Below are 23042 nucleotides of genomic sequence, written 5' to 3'. Positions count from 1 at the left end.
CATCCCACGCTCTAGGTTCTCATCAAACATCTTTGCTGTTTCTTAAAAATGTGACACCTCCCATATCTCTTCCTTGCCTTTGTACAGGCTGGAATGCACTCTACACTTTCTTCTGATTCTTAGACTCCTTTCCTTTCCTTCAAATCTTTGCTCTAGGGAAGTCTTTTTGATCTCTTTAGGGTCCATTGTCCTCTTCTGGCTTATCCCTATTTGCCTTGTATTTATTTTATGTGGGCTTATTTATGTTTATGTTTTTTCTCCTCTACCAATTTTCTTCTATTTCTCGCAATTCTCCCTATTTCTCACAAAAAAGTTTTTTGAGATCAGGGACTATTTCATTTTTTACCCCAGTCAGGCACATGATAGATGCTGAATAAATGATAAATGAATAAATAAATGTTGCTGAAGAAATAGTAAATGTTGATCAATTGATCTTGCCTATTCTGAATTCTGTCATACTAGTCATTAGTATTTAGATTCCCAAATTTCTCAGAAACTTAACAAAAGCCACTTTTTGGGAGTGTTCCTGAACAATTCATGATACCTCTCTGGATATCAGTTTCTTTCTCTGTAAAATTAGATTACTAAATTGGATATTCTCTAAGGTTTTATTCCAGTTCTAAAAACTAAAGTACCTAGTGACCTTATTATTTCATGTGATTGGACATGGAAGCTGAAAAGATATAACTGAAATCCTAACAGTCTGTTATTAAGCCCCCTCCCCCATTAAAAAGTCATTTTATCCTGGCAAGAACAAAAACCAATTTATGTTAGACTATCTTTAATATGGTGGTGAAAAGCAGAGTTATTCATCACATAGTGACTATTTCAGATTTTAGATGACCTCTTCTGAGCACAGTTTTCCAAACACTAAGCATCAATCTTATCACCTTGCTGGGAAAATAACAGGCATACAATAAATCCTTGCAGGATTGAATTACATTTCAAGTCAAATAAATGGAAACTTCAAAATACACTAAAAAGTAAGTATGAAGAAAATATATTGTATCTACTACAAAGAAAACAAATTTTTATTAAGAAAATGAAATGTTTAGCTGGTTTAGTTGTTTTATTTTAGAGCATAAAGGTTAAAAATACAGTGCATTCATCTTTGACATTGAGAATTAGAAAAAATAAATTTCATTTATATATTATGTAATAAAGTTACATTCCTTTCATTTTTCTTATGCTTAGTTTTCTAAAATTATAATAAAGAACAAAATTTTAAATAATAAGTAATAATATAATAGATAAGATATCATTACTATGAAGCTAAAGACATAATCAACTCCTAATCAATTTCATAGTGCTCAGAGAGAATCAGATAAAGAAGCATTGTTGATGAAATTTAGGAAATATTGTTTTTAAGTCAGAAATTACAAGCTTGACAAATGTTGCAACCTTCAAGTTCAAAATACCCTACTCCTTAATTACTTTCCAAATGGCATACATTATTCTGTCAGCCTCAATTTTTCAAAGGGCTGAGGCTACCCAACCAGAAACCCAAACTGTTTTATCTATCAATATTTTCATTCTCAATGCTCAGTCCACCCCAGCAGAGACAAAAAGCATAGTTGTTTCCAGGAGATTTTCCTTCTGTATTTAGTGGTTTAATTTAAGTTAGTTATTAAACTTGATAATGAAATGGCTTTTGCTATTTTTTACTTTGTCCAGAGAAAATGTCAATGGAGGTGAAATTTTTTCATAGTATTTCTAGAATTCTTATGGGAATGGAGAATTAAAAAACCACTTTGAAATCATGGCTTAAAATTTGTCATGTCAATCATAACCGAGTTTATGAAAAAACTTTGAACCCTCCCATATGGAGATGTCCTGGACAACTTCAAAACATACTTTCTCAGATTCCTTTTTTTTATCCCTGAGGAGTTGAAATATCTTTCCTTTCCTCTAAAGGTTTATTTAAAATTCACACTGCCAACTTATGTCACACTAGGCCTGATAAACATCTTTACTTCCAAATGAGAAATATTTTTTTAATTCAAAATTTTAATTTTCATCAAACTCACCACTATAGTCACTAACATCTACCAGTTCATTCTAACATAGTCAAGATTATCTAAAAGACTGTAATTTATGATCACATACTCCATGCACACACAAACGCACACATACACACATACATATATTATTTATATATATGTGTGTGTATGCATATACATATATATATGCATATTTTGGCAAGTGTTATTTGAGCTAAAGAAAGAATATTATTTCTTCTTTCCAACATGCCAAAGGCCATCTGCAAAGACCTAACAGCTGCAAGCCAGCCAGGGAAAATCTCTCCCAACTATGAGGGAATAAAAGTACCTGTAGGATTTGGAGAAACATAATCTCATTTTGGATCGTGGAGACAGACGGGGTACTGAGGATCCAGGGGGGTCCGAAACAAAGGCCATTTGGAGAAAAAGTTCCAAAACAGGTTGGAGAAATGGTCATTCGGAGATAGTGCCAAGCCCTGGGGTTGGCAGGGGCCCCTAAGCCCCGCATGAAGCACTTGGAACTGAGTGAGGGAATTTCCTCTGCACAATAAGCTGAGCTGCTCTGCCAGAGTGATGGCCCGCTCAACACTGCTCAGGGGCTGGAAGGGATAAATAACCAGGATTTCCTGCCGCATGACACTTGCCCTTTGCAACAGGGCTTGCTCCATCCCAAGCCCTTATCTCATTGTTAATGTGAGAAACACTCCTTTGCAAATTTGTTTTTAAATCTAACACTGATTAAAAAATAAAGTCACAGCAAAAAAAGCAGAGCAAAAAAATAAAAACAAAAACAGTTGGACTTGAGAATTTTGAAAAAATGAAATTAAAAAATGACTTCTCTTTCACATTTATGATGCAGATGGCCTGAATTTCATATACTATCACCTTCATTTAATCCAATCTTAATTTGTTTATATAGTTGTCATTCACCATATTTTTAAAAAGGGTTTACTGATCTGAGAAATGTCAGTAGCTATTCTGGTTACTGACAAAATCAAAAGAAGAGAACAATCAGGCAGACCACTTTTGGAGCTTTTTCTCAAGCAAACATCATCTCTGAAGATGTTACAATAACTGTCTTGGTTAACTAAGACCCATTTCCTATTCTCTGATAACTTTAAACTTTCTGAGAAATACTTCAAAGAATCTTCTTTCAAATTATGTGATTAAAAAAGGCAAACAAAAGTTTCCTCTGTTTGTATTAAGTCCAAACCAATTTGGGAAAGGAACATTTTAAGAGAGAGGGCAGACAGGCACCAAGAAATCCAATAAAATCATTAAGGTGCTTGTTTATCCTGGGGATTTCATAGTGTGACAGCTTCCGTTAACAGCACAACATCATTCCATCAACCCCCTATTCAAACACCTGCTAATGACCTCAGCTATAAACTAAGACATATCTCCACTCCTTTTGGATAAGATTAGAGTAGACTGGAATGCAGAAGAATCATTTAGCCTGCACTGGACTGTAGTAAATCCACAATTATGTAAGTTCAAAAGAAGTGAATGCTCATCTGCCTAATTAAAATAATTTCCCTTGCTCTCTTACACACTAGAAATCTGCTCCCCTAATTTCTTTAGTAACTAAGGTCAGGATCATATGTTGCCTATTTCTTAATGGTACCTGTCTTTTCATTTTATCTGGGTAATTATCTAAATAATGTTAATACTTAGATACAATTCTGCTTTTTCAAATAAAAAGCAAAAATCCCTGGGACGGATAACACATCCATAAAGATAATAGTGTTCAAATTAGTTTATTCATTGAGATATCCCATATTAGAAATGATCTTAGAAATGATCTATTCCAGGCCCATCAATTTACAGATGAAAGAATGAGACCCAGGAAGGTTATGCTACTTGCCCATGCTTATAAAGGTAGCAAATGCAGAGAAAGAATTGACTGTCTGAACCAAGCTACATTCATGTGGAAGCAAAAAAGCATGAAATCAAAAGAAGTTCTGGTGAGAGTAATAAAAAAGGAAAAGCAACCACCAAAAGAAGTCCTGGTCTGCCAAAGATGGACTACCCTCCTTCCATTCTGTCCCCAAATATAAGTATCCTCATTGTAACAATTTGTAAATGGTAACTGAAAAGTACCCCTTAGAGGACCAGTTTAGCAATCAGGAAGACCTGGGTTCAGATTCTGCTTTGAAAAAAGCTGATTCTGTGACACTGCAAGTCATTTAATCTCTCACTGCTCCAGGACATTTAAAATCATTTCCCACAATAGTAAACAGTTCTGGACCAAACACATACACACACACACACACACACACACACACACACACACTAACACATATACAAACACACACAGAGTCACCTACAAGAACAAATAACCAACACATATGCAAAAATGATATTTGGTAGATGATGAGACATAACAGACATAATAATGAAAATTGGACCTCCTTTGAGTAATGTAAGAAGCAAAAGAATATATTCTTAAATCATTATTATAATTTTACTTTTTTTGAAAATATGAACCCCAGGACCTTAGGTATTTTGAATAATAACTAGTTATCTCTGGGACTCTGCATTAAACATTTTTAAAAGTCTTAATACTAATTAGCATCTGAATAGCTAACTATAACCTGTAAAACATGAGGCTATAACACTCAGAAGCAAGATGTGGACAGAAAGAAGCATAGAAACAAAAAGGAACATAGAGTTGAGGGGAAAAGGCTAAATTGTTCCTATTACCATTGCCAAATATGTTACTTCTTTCATATTACTTCTAGAAAAGAGACCCAGTGAATAAGCAAGATCAAAGAATAGCTACTAAAATGGAATTATGGAAAGGAAAAAGGAGCTGAGCCAATTTTCTCCTAATGAGAAACTGGATAAAAGAACAGAGCCCTACCCAATTATCGTATATTTTTCTAATTACTTATTCCCCTTTCCCATCTCCTTCATATTGTTACACATAATCTCTCTCTCAAGTTGCCAGGTCTCAACAAGGTCATAGAAATAAGCTACTTACTATTGAGATTACTCATGAGGAAAGCTAAGCCTTGATTTCAAATAAAAATACTACCATTATTTTTTTCAGGGACTATCTGGATCATTGTAGAAGCATGAGAATATACACAACTGGAAAATACTAAAGGTAAAAAAAAATGGCATCTTCCCAGGCCTCTCATTTTTGCCTTCACTGGGGTTCCAATCAGCTATTTTTAAGATCTACTTTGTGGTATCAAAACTTACAAAGGGCATGAAGTATAAATATTTTGATTATTTTGAACACTGTCAACTTCTAAGACATCTATTTTGCTAAGGGATATTAATAAACATAGCATTGAGTGGACAGAAAGAAGTATTCTGTGTACATGAACAAATTTTTCCCCCTCAAAATCCAGACCAAATTTAAGAAAATAGAGAGAAGTTAGTTCTAATGGTTAAGGTCCAGACTTCTCCTAAATACTTAAAATATATGCTGTTTTGTTTTCCTGGAGTTCAGTTTGGTAAAAAAATGTATGTATCTGTTTAATCTTTTAAATTTTGTGGGGCTTTGAATCCAAATCAGCCGCTGTCACAGAGTAACTAATTATTAACTAACAATTAAGAATCATGTATTAAGTTCTTACTAAGTAAGAGCTTGATACTGTAATACCATTGTATTTATAATACCATATATACAGTGGTGATACAAATATGGTTATATGGTTCCTGGGACCCAACAGGAGAGATAGGATTCAAGGCAGTCAGAGAAGTCGATTCTAGGAAGAGAGTCCAAAGAGAAACTTTGCTATGGTATACATATATCATTAATGCCAGCAAATGCCACTCTCTGTAGCATGCAGATATTTATTTTCTGATAAGGAGAGAGTCACAGGTGTGGCAATGAAAGTTTAAACCTGTTATAGAGCATTAGTAACAAAAGGATGCCATTTTCAAGCCTTGCCCAAGGTATATAGATAAGAAAGGACTCCTTTAAAATTAGCCCTACAGAAAAGCTTCTTACCAAAAAAATAGTAAGTTACCACACTGCAAATTGGATATTATAAGGAAAAATAAGTGGAGGGGAGGGCAGGGCAGAGTTTCCAAACATCCTACACATGACTTCCTAAGAACCAGTCCTCTGAACTAGTACTGTTGTCATTAGAAAAAAAAAAGGGGGAAAGCAGGAGATTTTTGTCTTTAACAGAACTTCAAGAGACAAAAGGGTGACTCTGGAGGGGTTGGTTATGTTGAAATATATTGCCTCAGGAAACCAAAACGCAGAAAGATGGGTTTGAGGATAATGTCTTATTATGAAATAGGGGTCAATAGTAGTGTGTGACAGATAACCAGAAACTGAACTCTGCCTGTATGTGGGTACAATTTAGTAGCACACAATTAAACAATAATAGACAACCCCCCTTTTTCTCATTAGAACTTTTATTGTGAGCAGCTTTGCTAAAAATAAATGACATCCAAAAACTAAAATAAAATACAAAAAAATTTTAAATGACTGTCGGAATTTGGAACTATGCCCAAAGAGTTATAAAACCATGTCTACCCTTGGATCTAGCAATGCCACTGCCAGATCTATATTTCAGAAGAGATGAAAAACAGGAAGGAAAAGGACCTATATGTATAAGGATATTTATAGCAGGCCTTTTCTGGTGCCAAGGACCCAGAGATTGAGGGAAATGCCCATAGGTTGGGGAATGGCTTAACAAATTGTGGTGTGTTATTAAGATGAAATGCCGCTCTGTTATAAGAAATGATGAACAGGATGCTCTCAGTAAAAAACAAACAAACAAAAAAAAACTTGCATGAAGAGAAGTAATGGGAAATGTACTACAAAGTAAGAGCAATGTTGCAAATGATCAACTGTGAATGACTTACCTTTTCTCAGCAGTGCTATGAACCAAGAGAATTCTGAAGGAATTATGATAAAAAAGGCTATCCATCCCAAAGACAGAGATGATGGTGTCTGAATAAAGATTAGAACAGCTTTCTTTTTTACTTTATTTTTCTTGAGATATTTTATTTGGGGGTGTGATGTTTACTTTCACAACTTGATTATTGTGGTAATGTTTTTCATGACTATACATTTTTAACCTATATCAAATAATTTGCTTTCTCTAATGAATGGAGTTGGGATGAGAGGAAGGGAAAGAATTTGGAACTCAAGGTTTTAAAAGAGAATGTTGAAACTTGTTTTTGTGTGTAATTGAGGTAAAATAAAATAAAATAAAAAAATCAATAAATGTAAAAAAATTAAAAGAAAGTAATTAACATTTGTATTTGGAACATTTGGAAGATGGTAAGCACTTTCTAATACTATACCTCACTCATTTCAGTCTCACAAGAATGCTGTGAGGTAGGTAACTATGGATATCATGATATGGGTATAATCTCTATTTCTCAGGGGTGGAAAAGTGAAAAAATTGTGGATGAAGCAGAGGCAAGATCTGAAAAACCAGGCCTTCCTAAATCCAAGTCAAACTAGCTACCCACTCAACAACAACCTCAATGAATTCTATTGTAAAAACAAAAAAACAGACTATAGATACAATTGGCAAGTAAAAGTAATAGGCCACAGTAAGCCCAGTATTTACCTAGGTCAGGTAATTGATTTGTAGAGTAAGGATCTTCATATAAACATTTTCAATTGCCAATCTAAGTACTCTGAAGAGTTAAACCCCAAGTCAATAGATAAGTGTGTATTGCTTCTGAGTACATTTGGAAAATACAAGGTTTGTTTGTTTCATTTAGAGCTCAATTCAGTTCTACTTTGAAGGGACGTGTAACTGTATCCAAGTTTCTAAATAACAATATAAGAGTCATGTCTCTGGTTGGATAAGGGCAGTGATGTCATTAAAAAACAAAGCCAGGATTTGTGTGTTTATATACCTCTGACCCTTAAATTCCCACTGAGGTGAATGAATATATTCAAAGTATTTCAAACTAAGTTTGTGGTTTTGGACTTCTCAGACATTCCTCTTTGATTATGTGGGTCTCAGGAATTAAGTCAAATAAATTGTTCCCAGCAAGTCCCACCCTCCTCAACCTTCTCTTCTACATGCAGGACAGAGAAAGAGAAGAGTCTTGGCTGTCAGGTTCATCTCTGTGAATAAATGTAGGGTCAGATAGTCCTTTCAGACCTACTGGTGTGTAGGTGAAAGGAAAGGGGGAAAAAATACTCCCAAAGGTCTTAGCTTGCAAGGCAACCAGGATTACCAAAAAGCAAAGATTTCTGAAGTATACATTATATATTAATACTTTTTATATCCTTTGCAAATAGAAAAGGCATTGGATTTGGAGCAAAAGGACCTGGCTTGTGAATCTAGTCTCTGTTATTTATTGGCCTCAGTTTTGTTTTGTTTTTTTAATAAAATAAAGTGGCTGGACTAGATGACCTCTGAATTCCCTTCTTTCTCTAAATCTATTTTATGTAATTTTAAGAGAATAATCCAGCAGTTAAAATAGTAGTTTCTTTTAGTTGTTTAGTTGTGTCTAACTCTCTGATTCCATTTGAGATTTTCTTGTCAAATATATTTGTTTGCCATTTCCTTCTCCAGCTCATTTTGCAGATGAGGAAACCGAGACAAGTGATTTGCCAGGGTCACAACAGTAAATTTATGAGGATGGATTTGAACTTGGGAAGAGGAGTCTTCCCCAAGTCAGGTCCAGCCCTCTATGGCACCACCTAACTGCCTTGAAGTCCCAGGTAAAATCTCATCTACAGGAATCCTTCCCCAAACCTTAATTCTAGTTCCTTCCTTATCTTAATTATCTCCTGTTTATCCTGTATATAATTTGTTCTTCTATTTTGGGTGGAATCTATCTTTTCCCTCTCTTTGCAGTCTCAGTTTTTATTATTGCTTATTCTTCATTCTCGAAGAAGACCATAACATTGGGAAAATGATGCCATAACAAATATGTGAATTGAACTTCAGTGAGAGGATACTGTGTTCACTTTCTCCTCCAGAGTCATCTGGGTCCAGTGTCCAGAACTGAATCCGGACAACTGGAGAAGGCCCTGGATGTGAGGCAATCATGGTTTAGTGACTTGTCCAAGGTCACACAGCTGGTAAGTAGCATGTATCTGGATTGAAATTCCTATCCTTTTGACTCCAACACCAGTACTCTATCCACTGTGCCACTGACTGCCTAGCACACAATGGGCACTTAATAAATATTTATTAACTGAATAATTTAATATTTCTTTCTACTTAATTCCTCCCTTTCCTCCCCCCAAAGTGATGGTTATCAATATTATCCAGACTAAAGAATAAACCATAAGGATTCAGGTCTATTCCTCAATCAAACAATCACAACAACCACCACAAACAACCAAAATCCTTGGGGTTTTTTTTTACTTTGACAAAAGGGCAGTAAGTTGGCAATAAATTGCCAACATTAAATATCATTGAAGAAAGAAATGGAAAACTACTCCAGCATCTCTGCTAAGAAAATCCCACATGGGATCCCAAAGAATCAGCCACTGAAAAGGGCTTGGCTGAAACATTATATGGCCCTGATATTTAATAAGTGTTTATTGATTGACTGAATATTAGGCACTTTGCTAAGTGTTTTACAATCATTATCTCATTTTATTCTAATAACAACCCTGGGAGTTGGGAGCTATTTATTGTTAACCCCATTTTATAGATGAGGAACTCAAGGCTAGTGACTTGCCCAAGGTCCCAGAGCAAGTAAGTATCTGAGATCATATTTGAACTGATGCCTTTCTCACTTAAGATCCAGTGCTCTGTGCATTATGTGCTACCTAGAGTCCCAATAGTATTTCTTTTTACACTGTCAGTAATACCAAAGAGTTAAGTGTACTTTATATTAAAAGAGCTGACCTTGAGAGTGAGGAAAGCCTGGGCTAAAAATCCAGCCTCTTACATTTACTGGCTTGCTGTCTTCACTGGACAAGAAAATTCTCTGAGTAGCTCTCTAAAACAGTCCTCCTCCCTTATAGTCATATACATTGAAAGGGACAAACTAAGATCTGGGAAAGATCTTCATTTTCTGTCTTCATGTGATTTTATTTAAAAAGGCCAAGGTCACCCCAGGACCATGCTCAGTTGTCCCAACTTTTGTCTTCCACTGGGTTCTGGTGATTTTGAAGGAGAAAATGAGACTGTGAAACTCTGTCTCATTTAAATTCAGTTCAAATACAAGTTAAAACATGATCCTGTGAAGTTGTTAGTCCTCTTTAAGAATGAAGGACAAACAATAACAATCTCATAGTCATATATATTCAGTGTTCCTGATAGAATGCAAGCTTCCTGAGGGCCTATAATGTTTCAGTTTTTTGTGTCTACACCTTGCTTTTAGAACAGTGTAGGGACCTTGCACAAATGTTTGAACTGATTGAAGTTAAATTTTGTAAATTGGTTTTTACTGTGAATAACATCTATTACCTCAAAGCTGAAAATGTTTTTCTTCTTTTTTTAATGAATTACTAATTAACTCCGTCACTTATTTTCTGCATTTAAAAATCTAAGTATTGGAGTAAAAAGTGACAGTCATTAGGTATAATTTTGACCGGTATCTCCAGAGATACTGTTAGTTTTTATCTTATATGTTAAAAATCTGATAACCTTGAGTCAGAGCAGTAAATTACATTTCAAAACAGTTGATTCTAAGCTAATCCTTTGAATTAATTGAAGATCACAAATAATGCAGATAAAAAGGAGGTTTATATTATATCCTAATTTGAACCTTGTTTATAGGAACATTAAATATAAAAAAAATCAAAGAAAAAATTAACTAAAAATAACTGATAGGCTTCTTCTCAAACTTTTTTTTAATGAATCCTTGACTCACTAAATTTAGAAAATTTCCATTTATTTTCTAATAATTTATGAGTTCCTTAAACAGGTTGTTTAAAGAGAAAACATTTCACAGCCTTAACAGTAGCACATGTTATGAGGAATGTTGACTCCCTACCAAATAAGCACACACACATGGCCCCTTAGGGCCTTTCAGAACTATTTTAACAAATAACCAAGAAGTGATGGAATTACCAGGCAGGGAAACCAAAAATTTCTCTCAGGAGAACAGAAAAAAAAAAAAATTTAAACTAACAAAAACAATACCAAACACCAAACTAAAAAACAAACTATCAAAAAATAGCTAAACAAAAACAACACTAACCTTTGGTGCCAAGAAGTTTTTTCCATGACCAAGTTTGGTATTCCTCCATATAAATAGAAAAGGGGCAAGGAAATATTTGTTATAACATTTTCAGCAATATAAGCAAAAGGCTCTGTGATACAGACTGAAAAAACAGAAAAGTAGTCATAATCATTGCGAGAAGGGACCTGGAATCTTTGAGGTGATCCAGTAAAACATTCTACTTTGAAAGTTGAAGGAAAAACTCATAAGGCAAAATGACTTGGCTAAGACCACACAATTAGCTTTTGGTAGGGCCAGGACCAGAATTCAGGTTTCTCAAATCTATACTTCATTTTTTTAAAAGGGAAAAATGTGTCTAATGGTTTTACTGCTATTATTTTCCAATACCCTTCTACCATCAACAAAAGCTTTTTATAACAAATTGCAAAGAGGTTCAGTTAAGGAGAATAAGCCAGCAATACTAACATGTCTGAAAACACATACTCATTCCGGATTTGTGATCACTGTACCCAAAGGAGGGAAGTATATTTTCTTATCAGCCCTTTCAATGCTATTTTTTACAATATGCTTTGTCCTAGGGCATGGTTCTGGCTCCATCATTTATTAGATATTTACTTGGGCAAGAGTCCAAGGGATGGGGAGAGTGAGAGAGAAGAGATAGAGAGAAGGGAAGAGAGAGAGAGATGGGGGTGGGGTGGGGAGAGGGGAAGCAAGGCAAAGAGAGAAAGGGGGAGGGAGGTTAGAGGGAAAGAGAGAGGAAGAAGAGAAGGGGAAGACAGAAAAAAGAGAGGGGAAGAAAGAGAAAGAATGGGAGATGGAAGAAAGAAGGAAAGAAAGAAGGGAGAAGGTCCCTTTCCCATCTGCACCCTCACCCTTTCTCTGTCTGCTATCTCTATCCCATTCTCTCCTCTCATAGTATCACCCCTTCCTTCTCCATCTTCATCTCTTTCCATCCTTCTATTTTTCCTTCTCCTCCCTCTCTGTATTTCTCCTTTTTTCCTGTCAGGTCCCTATCCATTTCTCCCTTCTTTTCTTTTTTTCCCCATTTTCATTTTATTCTTTTTTTTTCTCTTGTCCCTCCTGTTACTATTTCCTCTCTCCCCATCCTATCCTTTTTGTGTCCTTCCTGTCTATATTCTTTCTTTTCTTAATTCTTCTCTCCCTTCATCTCTACTTCTGTCCCTTAACCAAACCCCCTTTCTCTCTATCTCCTTCAGCATCTCTTAACTCCTCACAGGCCTCAGCTTCCCCAGTCCTTAGTGCTCTACTCATTCTTCCCTGCCCCAAATCCCTGAGCCATGATGCTGTCCCCGATGGTGGCTGGGGGGTCCCGGGACTCTTCCTCCTTTCCAAGAACACGCTCCAGAGGCTGCCCCAGCTGCGCTGGGAGGAGGCTGAAGTGGTCATTGTCTCAGCCAGGCTAGTGTCCTCAGTCCAAGCTATCATGGCCTCCACAGCTGGCTACATTGTCTCCACCTCCTGCAAACATATCATGGATGACCAGCATTGGCTATCCTCAGCTTACACTCAGTTTGCAGTGCCCTACTTCATCTATGACATCTATGCCATGTTCCTGTGTCACTGGCACAAGCACCAGGTCAAAGGTCATGGAAAGGATGAGAGAGGGGCTGGCCCCCCAGGAGGCACTTGGGCTGTGGCCCGAGGCTACCTGCACAAGGAGTTCCTCAAGGTGCTGCACCATGCAGTCATGGTGCTGGTCTGTTTTCCACTATCAGTGGTGTGGCGCCGAGGCAAGGGGGACTTCTTTCTGGGCTGCATGTTGATGGCGGAAGTCAGCACACCCTTTGTCTGCCTAGGCAAGATCCTCATCCAGTACAAGCAGCAACACACCCTGCTGCACGAAGTGAATGGTACCTTGATGCTGCTGAGCTTCCTGTGCTGTCGAGTGCTGCTGTCCCCCTACCTGTACTGGGCCTACGGGCAGCATGCAGGCCTGCCCTTGCTCTCTGTACCCCTCAATATACCAGCCCATGTCAACCTGGGGGCCGCCCTGCTGCTTGCTCCACAGTTCTACTGGTTTTTCCTCATCTGCTGGGGAGCATGTTGCCTTTTTAGGCCTCGGGGACCCACCCCTCCAGTCCCCCGTCAGCCCCCAGAACTTCACGATGGGCCCCGGGACTGAGGAGAGGGAGAGGGTTGGGGCACCCATTCCTCCAGGAATTGGGCTCTGGGACGGATGGGTAGGGATGGGAATTAGGGGCCTCTCCAGGGGTCCTAGGCCTGGAGGATAGGGATGGAGAAGTTGGGGGGGAAGCTTCTCCCTATATGATGGTAAAAGGGATGGAACAGGGACCAGGCTTGTAAGAAATAGTCCTCAGGGTGCCTGGGACTGAGGGACAGAGGGTTTGGAATGGCCAATGATCTCCTTTGTGTAGGAACTAAGAAAGTAAGAAAGTGGAAATTAGGAGGCACCCCCCTGCATATATAACCCCAGGGATACCCTTTTTTCCCAACTGTAATCTGCAGGGGGCCTAAAGGAGGGAAATTAAAAAGGAAGGTGCCCTATTCCACAGCAATTTAGGATAGGATGGATTAGGGGGGGAGACTAACAAGGATTATAGAGGATCAAGGAGTAAATAATCTAGAGAAGGGCCCTCTCCTTTTTGCCAAGGACACACCTATTTCCCTTCCCCATATACTATAGTCTAGGGGAAGGCAGTTCCTAAACTCATGCCTTCCCTCTGGGTGGGAGAGGTACCTCTAACCTGTTTGTGTCTCACCAGGGTATAGGTTGGCTACCCCTTAGAGCTAGCTAGCTCCTCTCCTACACAGGCAGCCCAGCATCTTTCCAGACCCTTAGGAATTTTATTTATTTCCCCAGGTTTGTATTAGTTTCTTATGGGGAGGCAGACACTGACAGGCCACACACCACCACCTGGCCCAGCCTCTTCATTGCTGAGTGCCCCACTTGGGGGAAACTGGGGGAGGGGCTCTTGCGCTCGTTCCTTCAGGCTGTATAATTTGGCCTTCTTTCCCTCTCCCACCTGTTCCTGGTGCTACAGACCTCTTGAGGCTTCCTCCAGATCCAGGAGCAGAGGGAACCTTGGGAGGCGCTATATAAAGACCGCTAATAAAGATGAGATCAGCGTGAATGCCCAAAAAAAAAAAAAAAAAGAAGGGAGAAGAGAAGGAAGAGAGAGAAAGGAGGAAAGAAAAAGGGGGTGGGAGAAAAAGAAGGGGAGAGAGAGAAAAAGATGGGACAGAGATAAGAAACAGAGCTATAGATAGATGCTGCAGACAGTCATTCTTTTCTGCTATGTGGAGATGAAGTCAGAGGACAAAGCACCTCCAAGAAAAACTTAGGCCAAATCAGACTGTAGATGCAAGGTATCTGTAAGCTGGTAGGAGAGATGTAAAGTTCAAGTTCAGAGAGTAGGGGATTACTGAATTTGGCAGATTGGGGTAGGTGGGAATGAGGATCACCTTTGCCACATTTCTCTCTTTATGTTCTGCAACTGGTAGTGAGGGTGAGCATTGGAAAGGGGAAGTTTGAGTTAAACTATGAAAGAAGAGCAAGGTTTGTATTGGTAGAAGTAGAAGAAAATGAATGGAATCATGGAGGCAAGAAAGAACATTCAAAAATGATAAACTGGGTAAAGAAAAAGAAATGAGAGAATTGGAGAGAAGATTACATGTTGGAAAGAAGTGAGAAATAAAATTAGGCAGGTCAGGAGGTCTTCAAAGGTTGTTGAAGGGTCTTGAAATACAGAAAGAGGAACATATATCTCTGATGTAATAGCTCACCACTAATTCTTTTTTTTTTAGCTTTTTTTTTTCAAGGCAATGGGGTTAAGTGGCTTGCCCAAGGCCACACAGCTAGGTAATTATTAAGCCTCTGAGGCCACATCTGAACTCAGGTACTACTGATTCCAGGGCCGTTGCTCTATCCACTGAACCACCTAGCCACCTTCACCACTGATTCTTGATCAGGGTTTACCAATTTGTTTTAAGATGATGAGTTTTCTTTTTTTTATTATATAAGTATTTTATTTGTTTTCTAATTATATACAAATGGTAATTTCTACCTATCATTTTTTGGGGTAAGGTTTTAAATTTTACACATTTTCCCCCCATCCTCCCTTCTCTCTCCCCCTTCCCCTTCCCCACCCCTCCCATCCCAATAGAAGGCAATCTGATCATCTTTACATTGTTCCCATACTATACGCTGATCAAAATTAAATGTGTTGAGAGAAAAATCATATCCTTGAGTAAAAATAAAATATAAGAGATGGCAAAATTATATAGTACATAAGACAACTTCTTTTGAAAAAAAAATTGAAGGTAATAGTCTTTGGTTGTTTAAACACCACAGTTCTCTCTGGATACGGATGGTATTCTTTGTCACAGATACCCTAAAATTGTCCCTGATCATTGCACTGATGAAATGAGCAAGTCCATTAAGGTTGATCATCACTCCTGTGTTGCTGTTAGAGTGAACAGTGTTCTTCTGGTTCTGCTCATGTCCCTCAGCATCAGTTCATGCAAGTCTTTCCAGGCTTCTCTGAATTCCCATCCCTCCTGGTTTCTAATAGAACAATAGTGTTCCATAACATTCATATACCACAGTTTGTTCAGCCATTCCCCAAATGATGAACATAAATTGAGTGAATACTCAATTTCCAGTTCCAGTTCTTTGCTACCACAAACAGCTGCTGTGAATATTTTTTGTACAAGTGACATTTTTATCCTTTTTCATGATCTCTTCAGGATCCAAACCCAATACTGGTATTGTTGGATCAAAGGGTAGGAACATTTTTATTGCCCTTTGGATGTAATTTCAAATTGCTCTCTAGAAACGTTGGACCAATTCATAGCTCCACTAACAATGTATCAATGTCCCAGGTTTCCCACAGCCCTTCCAATATCGATCATTTGTCCTTTCTGGTCATATTGGCCAATCTGAGAGGTGTGAGGTGCTACCCCTTATTAATAATGATTTAGAGCAATTTTTCATATGACTATGGATAGCTTTGATTTCCTCAGATGATGAGTTTTCTAGTGATATTTGCCCTTAGTTCTCAAAGAAGGTCATGACATCAGGGAAGTGATACCATGACATTCATATGAATTGGATTTGAGTGGGGGGGAGGGGTCTGTGCTAAGTCACCAACCTCACTTTCTCCTCCAGAGCCCTCTGGGTCCAATGGCCAGATATGGATCAGATTGAGGAGATAACCATGGATGCAAGACAATGGGGTTAAGTGATTAGCTCAAGGTCATTCACCTAGAAAGTATCTGAGACTTTATTTTAACTCAGGTCCTCCAGACTTCAGAGCCTGAGTTCTTTCTACTGTGCCCCTAGTAGAGGGCAGAAGGAGGGAGGAGGCAGTCAGGATTCTCAATTAAGAAGCAACAATTAAAAAAAAAAGAAGCAACAATAAAAGATCAATGGATTTGGAATCAAAAGAGCTTAGTTTAAATCCTATTTCTGTTATTTACTTCCTGTATGACAGTAGTTTGAGACTATACTCCAGTTAATTTGATATTGGAGGAAGGAATGAGATAGATAGAGGGGTGGTACCCAAGATGGCCTACAGGATGTACAATTATTGCTTTTCATTTCTAAAAAACTGGTCAGCCTATCTGATTTTCCAGCTATAAATGTTCTTTATATATCATGGGCCATTTTCATGGTTAAGTTTTCCCTTGTAATAGGCTTTTTGTCTCTTAACCCCCTTAACCCCTTGTGCTGTTTCATTGCTTTTTGGGACAACTACAATTTTGATTCCTCTGAGATCATAGTATTCAATGATTCTGAATCAAATAACATCAGTAGAAGAATGCTGACATTTAAGAAATGAGAATATTCCATTTTAAATTGGATAAAAGAGTATAACTCTGAAAAGTTGTTGTTGTTGTTGTTGTTTTTACAAGCAATGGGGTTAAGTAGCTTACCCAAGACCATACAGCTAAGTAATTATTAAGTGTCTGAGGTCACATTTGAACTCAGGTACTCCTGACTCCAGGGCCTGTGTTCTATACACTAAGCCACTTAGCTGCCCTTAAAATTTTTTTAAATAACAAAACCCTATGCAAATTAAACTTAGACTGAAAAATCAAGACTTATGGCTTACATTCTGGCTGATCCAGGGCAAGACATTCTCCTCTCCCCCTCCCCATCCAGTCTTAGCTTCCGTAAAATGAAAGAAGTGAATTCCATGGCATATGAGGTCCCTTCTCATTCTAGCTCTGTGATCTCATGATCCTAAGAGGAATTTTATGTTATAATGAAATTCCCTTGAGTATATATAACTTGTCTAGCTGATTTTATAGTTGTCTCCTGCTTCAGGGGATAGATGAATTGTTTGCAAAGGTTTTCTGCTTCTATGGCAGTTGGTATTTGGTCGGTTTTTCAGTCATGTCCATTCTTCATGACTCTTTGGAGTTTTCTTCGAAAAGATACTAGAGTGGTTTGCTGTTTCTTTCTCCAACTCATTTTACTGAGACAAACAGGGGTAAGTGACTTGACAAGGATCACACAGCTAGTCACAATGCAGCAGTGTTATCAGTAATTATAAAAATGTAAGTTAATATAGAGGACAGGTGGAATAGTTATTCACAGGAGTAGAGATACTCATCATGAACACTGATGAAAAATTGCTTCTGTGCATCTTGTATTTTCATATTTTTCTGAATAAGCATACCAAAATTGCCTTCCTTGAAATGATTATAAATGTGATTTATACACATTTCCTATTTATCCAGTATATAGTTTATTTTGTATAGCATGTTTCTTCTCTTCCCCCCCCCCCCACTAGATTGTAAACTCTTTGAGGGCAGGGATTGTCTTTTGACTCTTTTTGTACCCCCAATAATTAGCACAGTGGCTGATACATAGTAGGTACTTAAAATTTTTAATTGATTGGTTGATTGATGATAGGGGATAATGACTCCACCTGTGATTTCTCTGGTACTGAGAACTCTCAGGTGAGAAAACTCCCTCTATCAATGCAGGTTGGCACACTCTCTGCAACCTCACAGTCTTATAGAGTTGCTGATAGCAAAAGGAAGTTACATGGACAGTGTGTGCTCCAGATAGAATTTGAACCCAGGTCTTATTGACTTTCAGGTTACAACTTTCACCTCTGTAGTATGAAAACATGATCTTACATTATACTGCCAATTTTTGTAATCATTGACTTGCCACCTTTTGAAGCTATTTTTGTAATCATTGACTTGCCACCTTTTGAAGCTACTTTAGTTGGAGAAATCCCTGTATGAGATTTATCAACTAGGAAGGGACATTTCTGTTTTTATATCAAAGAAGCATTGTCTTAGACAAAGTGACCATCACCAGGCAATACTTACTTCTCAATAGAACAAAGCTGCTTTCACAAGCATAGTTTTCTCCTGTGGTTTCTAGGGGTAGACTGCAAAAGTCAAAGCTGATACTGTCTCCCTCTTACAGGATGATGATCTCCTTGGGCAACTGATATCTCAAGGGCAGCAGGAGAAACCTATTTTAGTCTTCTAGAAATTGAAGAGCTCATGGAAGTGATTACCAAACACTTCTGATTCCTGCTTGGAAGCAGCCCCCTTGAAAGAAAATTCACTGAAAGAGGAGAGGATACTAGAGTCACAGAGAAGAGGTCAGAGTCTCAGGGCCCAGAAAATTTGTTATGGAGGATCAGTGATAAAGGAGAGACTTGGAGAATCAATACAGGTCATGCCAGAAAGAGATTCAAAATCATCCAGATTCATATCTGAGAAAGCTTTATAAGAATTTGCGTTAATTTCTAGCTTGAATATATTTTAAAGTCAAAAATGCAGCTCTAAGGTCAGATTATTCATTAAAAGCATCTATTGTTGGGACAGCAAGGTAGCACAGTGAATAAGAGCACCAGACCTGAGTTCAAATTTGACTTCTGATGCTTAATAATTACCTAGCTGTGTGACATTGGACAAGTCACTTAACCCCATTGCCTTGCAAAAATAAGTAAAGGTGCCTATTGTTTAAAATAAATTTTAAATGGTTTTCTGTCTTATCCCCCCTTTATTATTTGAATTAGACTTCAAGTAGAAATACCTCAAGAAATCTTTTGAATTTATATTCAAATAGAAATATGCTGAGCTAGAAAAAAAAGGCTTAGATACATTAGAACTTGGGAAAAACCCAGTATTCTATGATGTTAAGTTGAGAATCAGATGTAACCAAGTCTGAGTTAGGAGACACTGAAGGAGTCTAGACAGCTCCATAGAGCCACAGGCAGAGTCATGGCCCTGGGGAAAGAGTCAGAGCAAGGTCTCAGACTGTGCAAAGAAGCAAAGATTGGCAGTGCCAGGGAACAGACCTAAGGGAAGTCTCCACCATCCAGCAAAGAGATTTAGCTCTATAGGCTGGAAGGAAGTCAGCTATTTTGTTTCCTTTGCTTGAGCTGGTCCTAGAGGTGAGGATTATAATAGATAAATGACTTAGAATGCTGCACTGCTCTAATTTTAATATGTTCCTGATTAAATACCATAAAACTACAGGGGAAAAAAACAGAACTTTTTAGGGATGAACATTTCATTTAATCTAAAACGTTAGTAGCCAATTTTTCTATCACCTGCTATCTATACTTATCTTCCATCACAGAAATTGAGTTTTATCACAAGAAAAACACATGTGTCAATCAATAATACAGAAATATAATTATTTTACTATGAAATAAAAATTTTCATCATGCTAACTTCTTTCTTTGCCTCATGAATGGGGGGGAAAACACTGAATCAATTGACCTAGCTTGGTTTTTCAAGGTATTCTTAAATCCTAGTTCTTCTAGAGAATCTATTATCTGCCAAGGAAACCCTTTCATGTCCAAAAGGTCAAATCTAATTGTTAGAAAAATTTTCCTTGCATCTGAACTTACTCCTCTGGAACATTAACCACTGATCTCAGAACTGCTGGCTGGAGTCAGCAGAATGAGTCCAATCCCTCTTTTATACAAGAGCACTTCAAATACTTGAATATAGTAATCTTCTGTCTCCCAGCCTCCTGTCTCACCTCTCCCCTCTTCCCCTGTAGCAGAGGAAATGATAGGCAGAAAAAAAAAAATGTTATAGTTAACCTATTCTCTCAAAAACGTTCTGTGGAGACAATGTTAAATAATTAATCTCTCCTCAACACTAACCTTCCATTAACATTGAGCCCTCCTCCCTCTCCCTTTGTAGGAGTTATCAAAAATACTTGAAACCCACCTATACCCACCTACTTCCACTTCATTGTTTGGAAACTATGGAAAACTACATTGAAACCTGCCCATACCTCCCAAGCCCTGAGCTCTCAGATAAACAATACACTAAGTTGCTCCTTAAAATCTTGGCTTTCCCTCTTAGTTTTTGCTTACTTTTTCTAGCATAGAATAAACTTTTTTTTTTTTATTTGTCCCGTTCATTCCAAGTCACTTAGTTGGTCACTTTTTCCAGAAACAACCTAAAGAATCCTTTCCACTTATACACTCCAAATCTTCTCTTCCCTTGGGTAAGCATTGTCATTTCTTTCAAAAAATTTCTGTACCATTCTTCATTATTTTGGCTGCATAGCTTGTCAATACCATGCAATCTAGAGGCAATTAATTGGTGACCTGGATAAAGTACTGGACCTAAAGTCAGGAAGTCCTGTATTAATGTAGCCTCAAATACTTCCCAGTGGGCCTCTACCTGCCTCCATTTCCTCAACTGTGAAATAAGGGTAATAATATCATTTTTCCCCCCACTGGTTGTTCTAAAGCTCAAAACAGACAATATCTGTAAAATGCTTGACAAATCTTAAAGCATTACAGAGAAGTTAGATTCAGGGGCAGCTAGGTGGTGCAGTGGATAGAGCACCAGCCCTGGAGTCAGGAGTACCTGAGTTCAAATCTGACCTCAGACACTTAATAATTACCTAGCTGTGTGGCCTTGGGCAAGCCACTTAACCCCATTGCCTTGCAAAAACCTAAAAAAAAATGTGTGAAGATTATGGTTCTTCAGTCATTTTCAGTTGTGTTCAACTCTTCATGGCCCTATCTGGGTTTTCTTGTCAAAGTTACAGGAAATTAGCCACTATTAACTGAATCACTACTCCAGATATGATCTGCCTAGAGTAGACTACAATAGGACTACTATATTCCAAGTTTTTAAAACTTTTCCTATTTGTTAACCTCCCCCCCCAAGCATACTCACAGTATACACAGATTATCCAGTCATGTTACTCCCATATTGTACTTGTGAAGTTCATCTGGTACTCAAGAAGTGGGTTTTCCATTGTCACTATTAAATATCACCTTATTTAATTCAACTTAATGTTCTAGCCTCTCAAGAATTTTTTTGAATCATATATGTTTGGCTATTCCTCTCAGCACTGTGGCATTTGCAAATTTGAAAAACATACCATCTATAGAAAGTTTTTATTTCATTCATTTAAAAAATGTTAGACAGTATAGGCCTAAGGACAGATCTCAGAATGATCCATTAGAAACCTCCTTCCAAGTTGATATCAAATCATTAATGAATAATCTTCAAAGTTTGGTCATTCAACACAACTATATTTTCATCTAGATCATATCATCCTCTTAGCCACAAAGCCACAAGAGCTAATTTATTACATGTTTTGTTGAAATCCAAAAAACAAAAACCCTATAGTATCATCATAAGCTACCAGTCTAGTTAACTCTGTAAAGAAAGAAAATGAAGGAAAGAAATGAAGTTAGTCTGGCATGATGCCCAAATTAGTACTCTCTCCTTTCTCAAATTGCATAGACATATTTACCACGTATTGTAAGCTTCATTAAGGTCTTCAAGACCAGGACTGTATTTTTGTTTTGTCTTCCTATCCCCAGGGCTTTGTATACTAAAGAAATGCTCTTCAGATTGGATTACATTATGTGGTCTTCTTGAAGCTATGATGATTCATAGTGATCACTGCTTCCTTTTCTAGGTATTCACAAACCACCCCTTTAATGATACGTTTTATAATTTTGTCAAAAATTATACTCAAACTCTCTGGCATATATATACTCTTATTTTTGACTTTTTAAAAATTAGAATGACATATATTCTCCCTTTCTCTATGGTTTGTCTATCTTTCCCTCATGATCTTTCAGTGATTCTTGATAATGGTTCAGCAGTTACATCCATTGGTTCTGTCAGAATCTTGGAATAAAACTTGTCTTGAACTTAGGGTCTTTATTAACTATATTTGATTTGCTTTTTGTGGTCCAAGAATCAGTGTCCTTGGAAGAATTTAGCTAACCTTTTACCTAAATATGAAACACCATCCAATTTACAAGCTATTACTCAAAATTCAAATTGAATTTATTTCAAATTTAGAAAAAACTTAAAATTCTTCTTTCTTTTCTACATGAAATATCATTTGCATATTATTTCATGGTACTTCCAAGAAAAGAAAAATGAAGAGTTAAAAATATGAAAGACTTTCCAAAGAGAAATGCAGTCTAGTGAAATGAAGATATCAGCAAAGTGAAATGTAGTTATTGTTAAATTAACCAGTATGGTTTGATCAGGGTGCCCTTTGTTCAAAATTTTTTGAACTGTCCTTTACATTGTTTAATGAATGAAGGATAAACTCCTCAGTCTGGCATACAAGGTCAAAAAACACTCTGGTGACAGCCTGATTATACTGTCTTATCTTACCCAGCTCCCTTTCACATATTCTATACTCTGCTCATTCTCTTTCCAGTTTCCACACTTGTGTTTATGCTACTCACTATGCTTAGACCATATTCCTGATACCCTACCATGTGAGATTCCTTTTCAAACTTTAAGGCTCCAGGTCCCATATCTTCTATGAAGCCTTCTTTGATGCTCTAAACTGAAAATAATTTCTTTCATCATTAAAACTCTTATAGAATCATAGTTGTACAATACTTGTTCCAATCTAATAGGTATCATAGTCATTTATGCACCTAAATTCTTCCATATTAAGATACAAGATCCTTGTGCATCTTAATATTCTGT

At 37.4% G+C, this 23042-nt stretch overlaps 1 protein-coding gene and 1 pseudogene across 7 annotated transcripts in view; one reads left to right on the top strand and one right to left on the bottom strand.

The window, feature by feature from the left end:
- PDE4D (phosphodiesterase 4D) overlaps positions 1 to 23042 on the bottom strand; it is a 1222901-nt gene that overhangs the window by 404152 nt on the left and 795707 nt on the right. Inside the window, exon 1 of one of the 7 annotated variants that reach the window (XM_074203061.1) lies at positions 2329 to 15152. The exons of the other annotated variants lie outside the window; for them this stretch is intronic. Coding sequence (XP_074059162.1) covers positions 2329 to 2417 — 89 coding nt within the window. The 5' untranslated portion in view covers positions 2418 to 15152. Of the gene's footprint in view, positions 1 to 2328; positions 15153 to 23042 lie in introns of those variants that run through there. 7 annotated transcript variants of the gene reach the window in all.
- On the top strand, positions 12383 to 13234 carry LOC141500132 (ceramide synthase pseudogene; annotated as a pseudogene).

The sequence above is a fragment of the Macrotis lagotis genome, chromosome X (assembly GCF_037893015.1).
Source record: "Macrotis lagotis isolate mMagLag1 chromosome X, bilby.v1.9.chrom.fasta, whole genome shotgun sequence".
In the NCBI taxonomy this organism is placed as follows: Eukaryota; Metazoa; Chordata; class Mammalia; order Peramelemorphia; family Peramelidae; genus Macrotis; species Macrotis lagotis.
The sequence above is the reverse complement of the archived record's forward strand: the minus strand, read 5'-3'. Positions and strand labels throughout refer to the sequence as shown.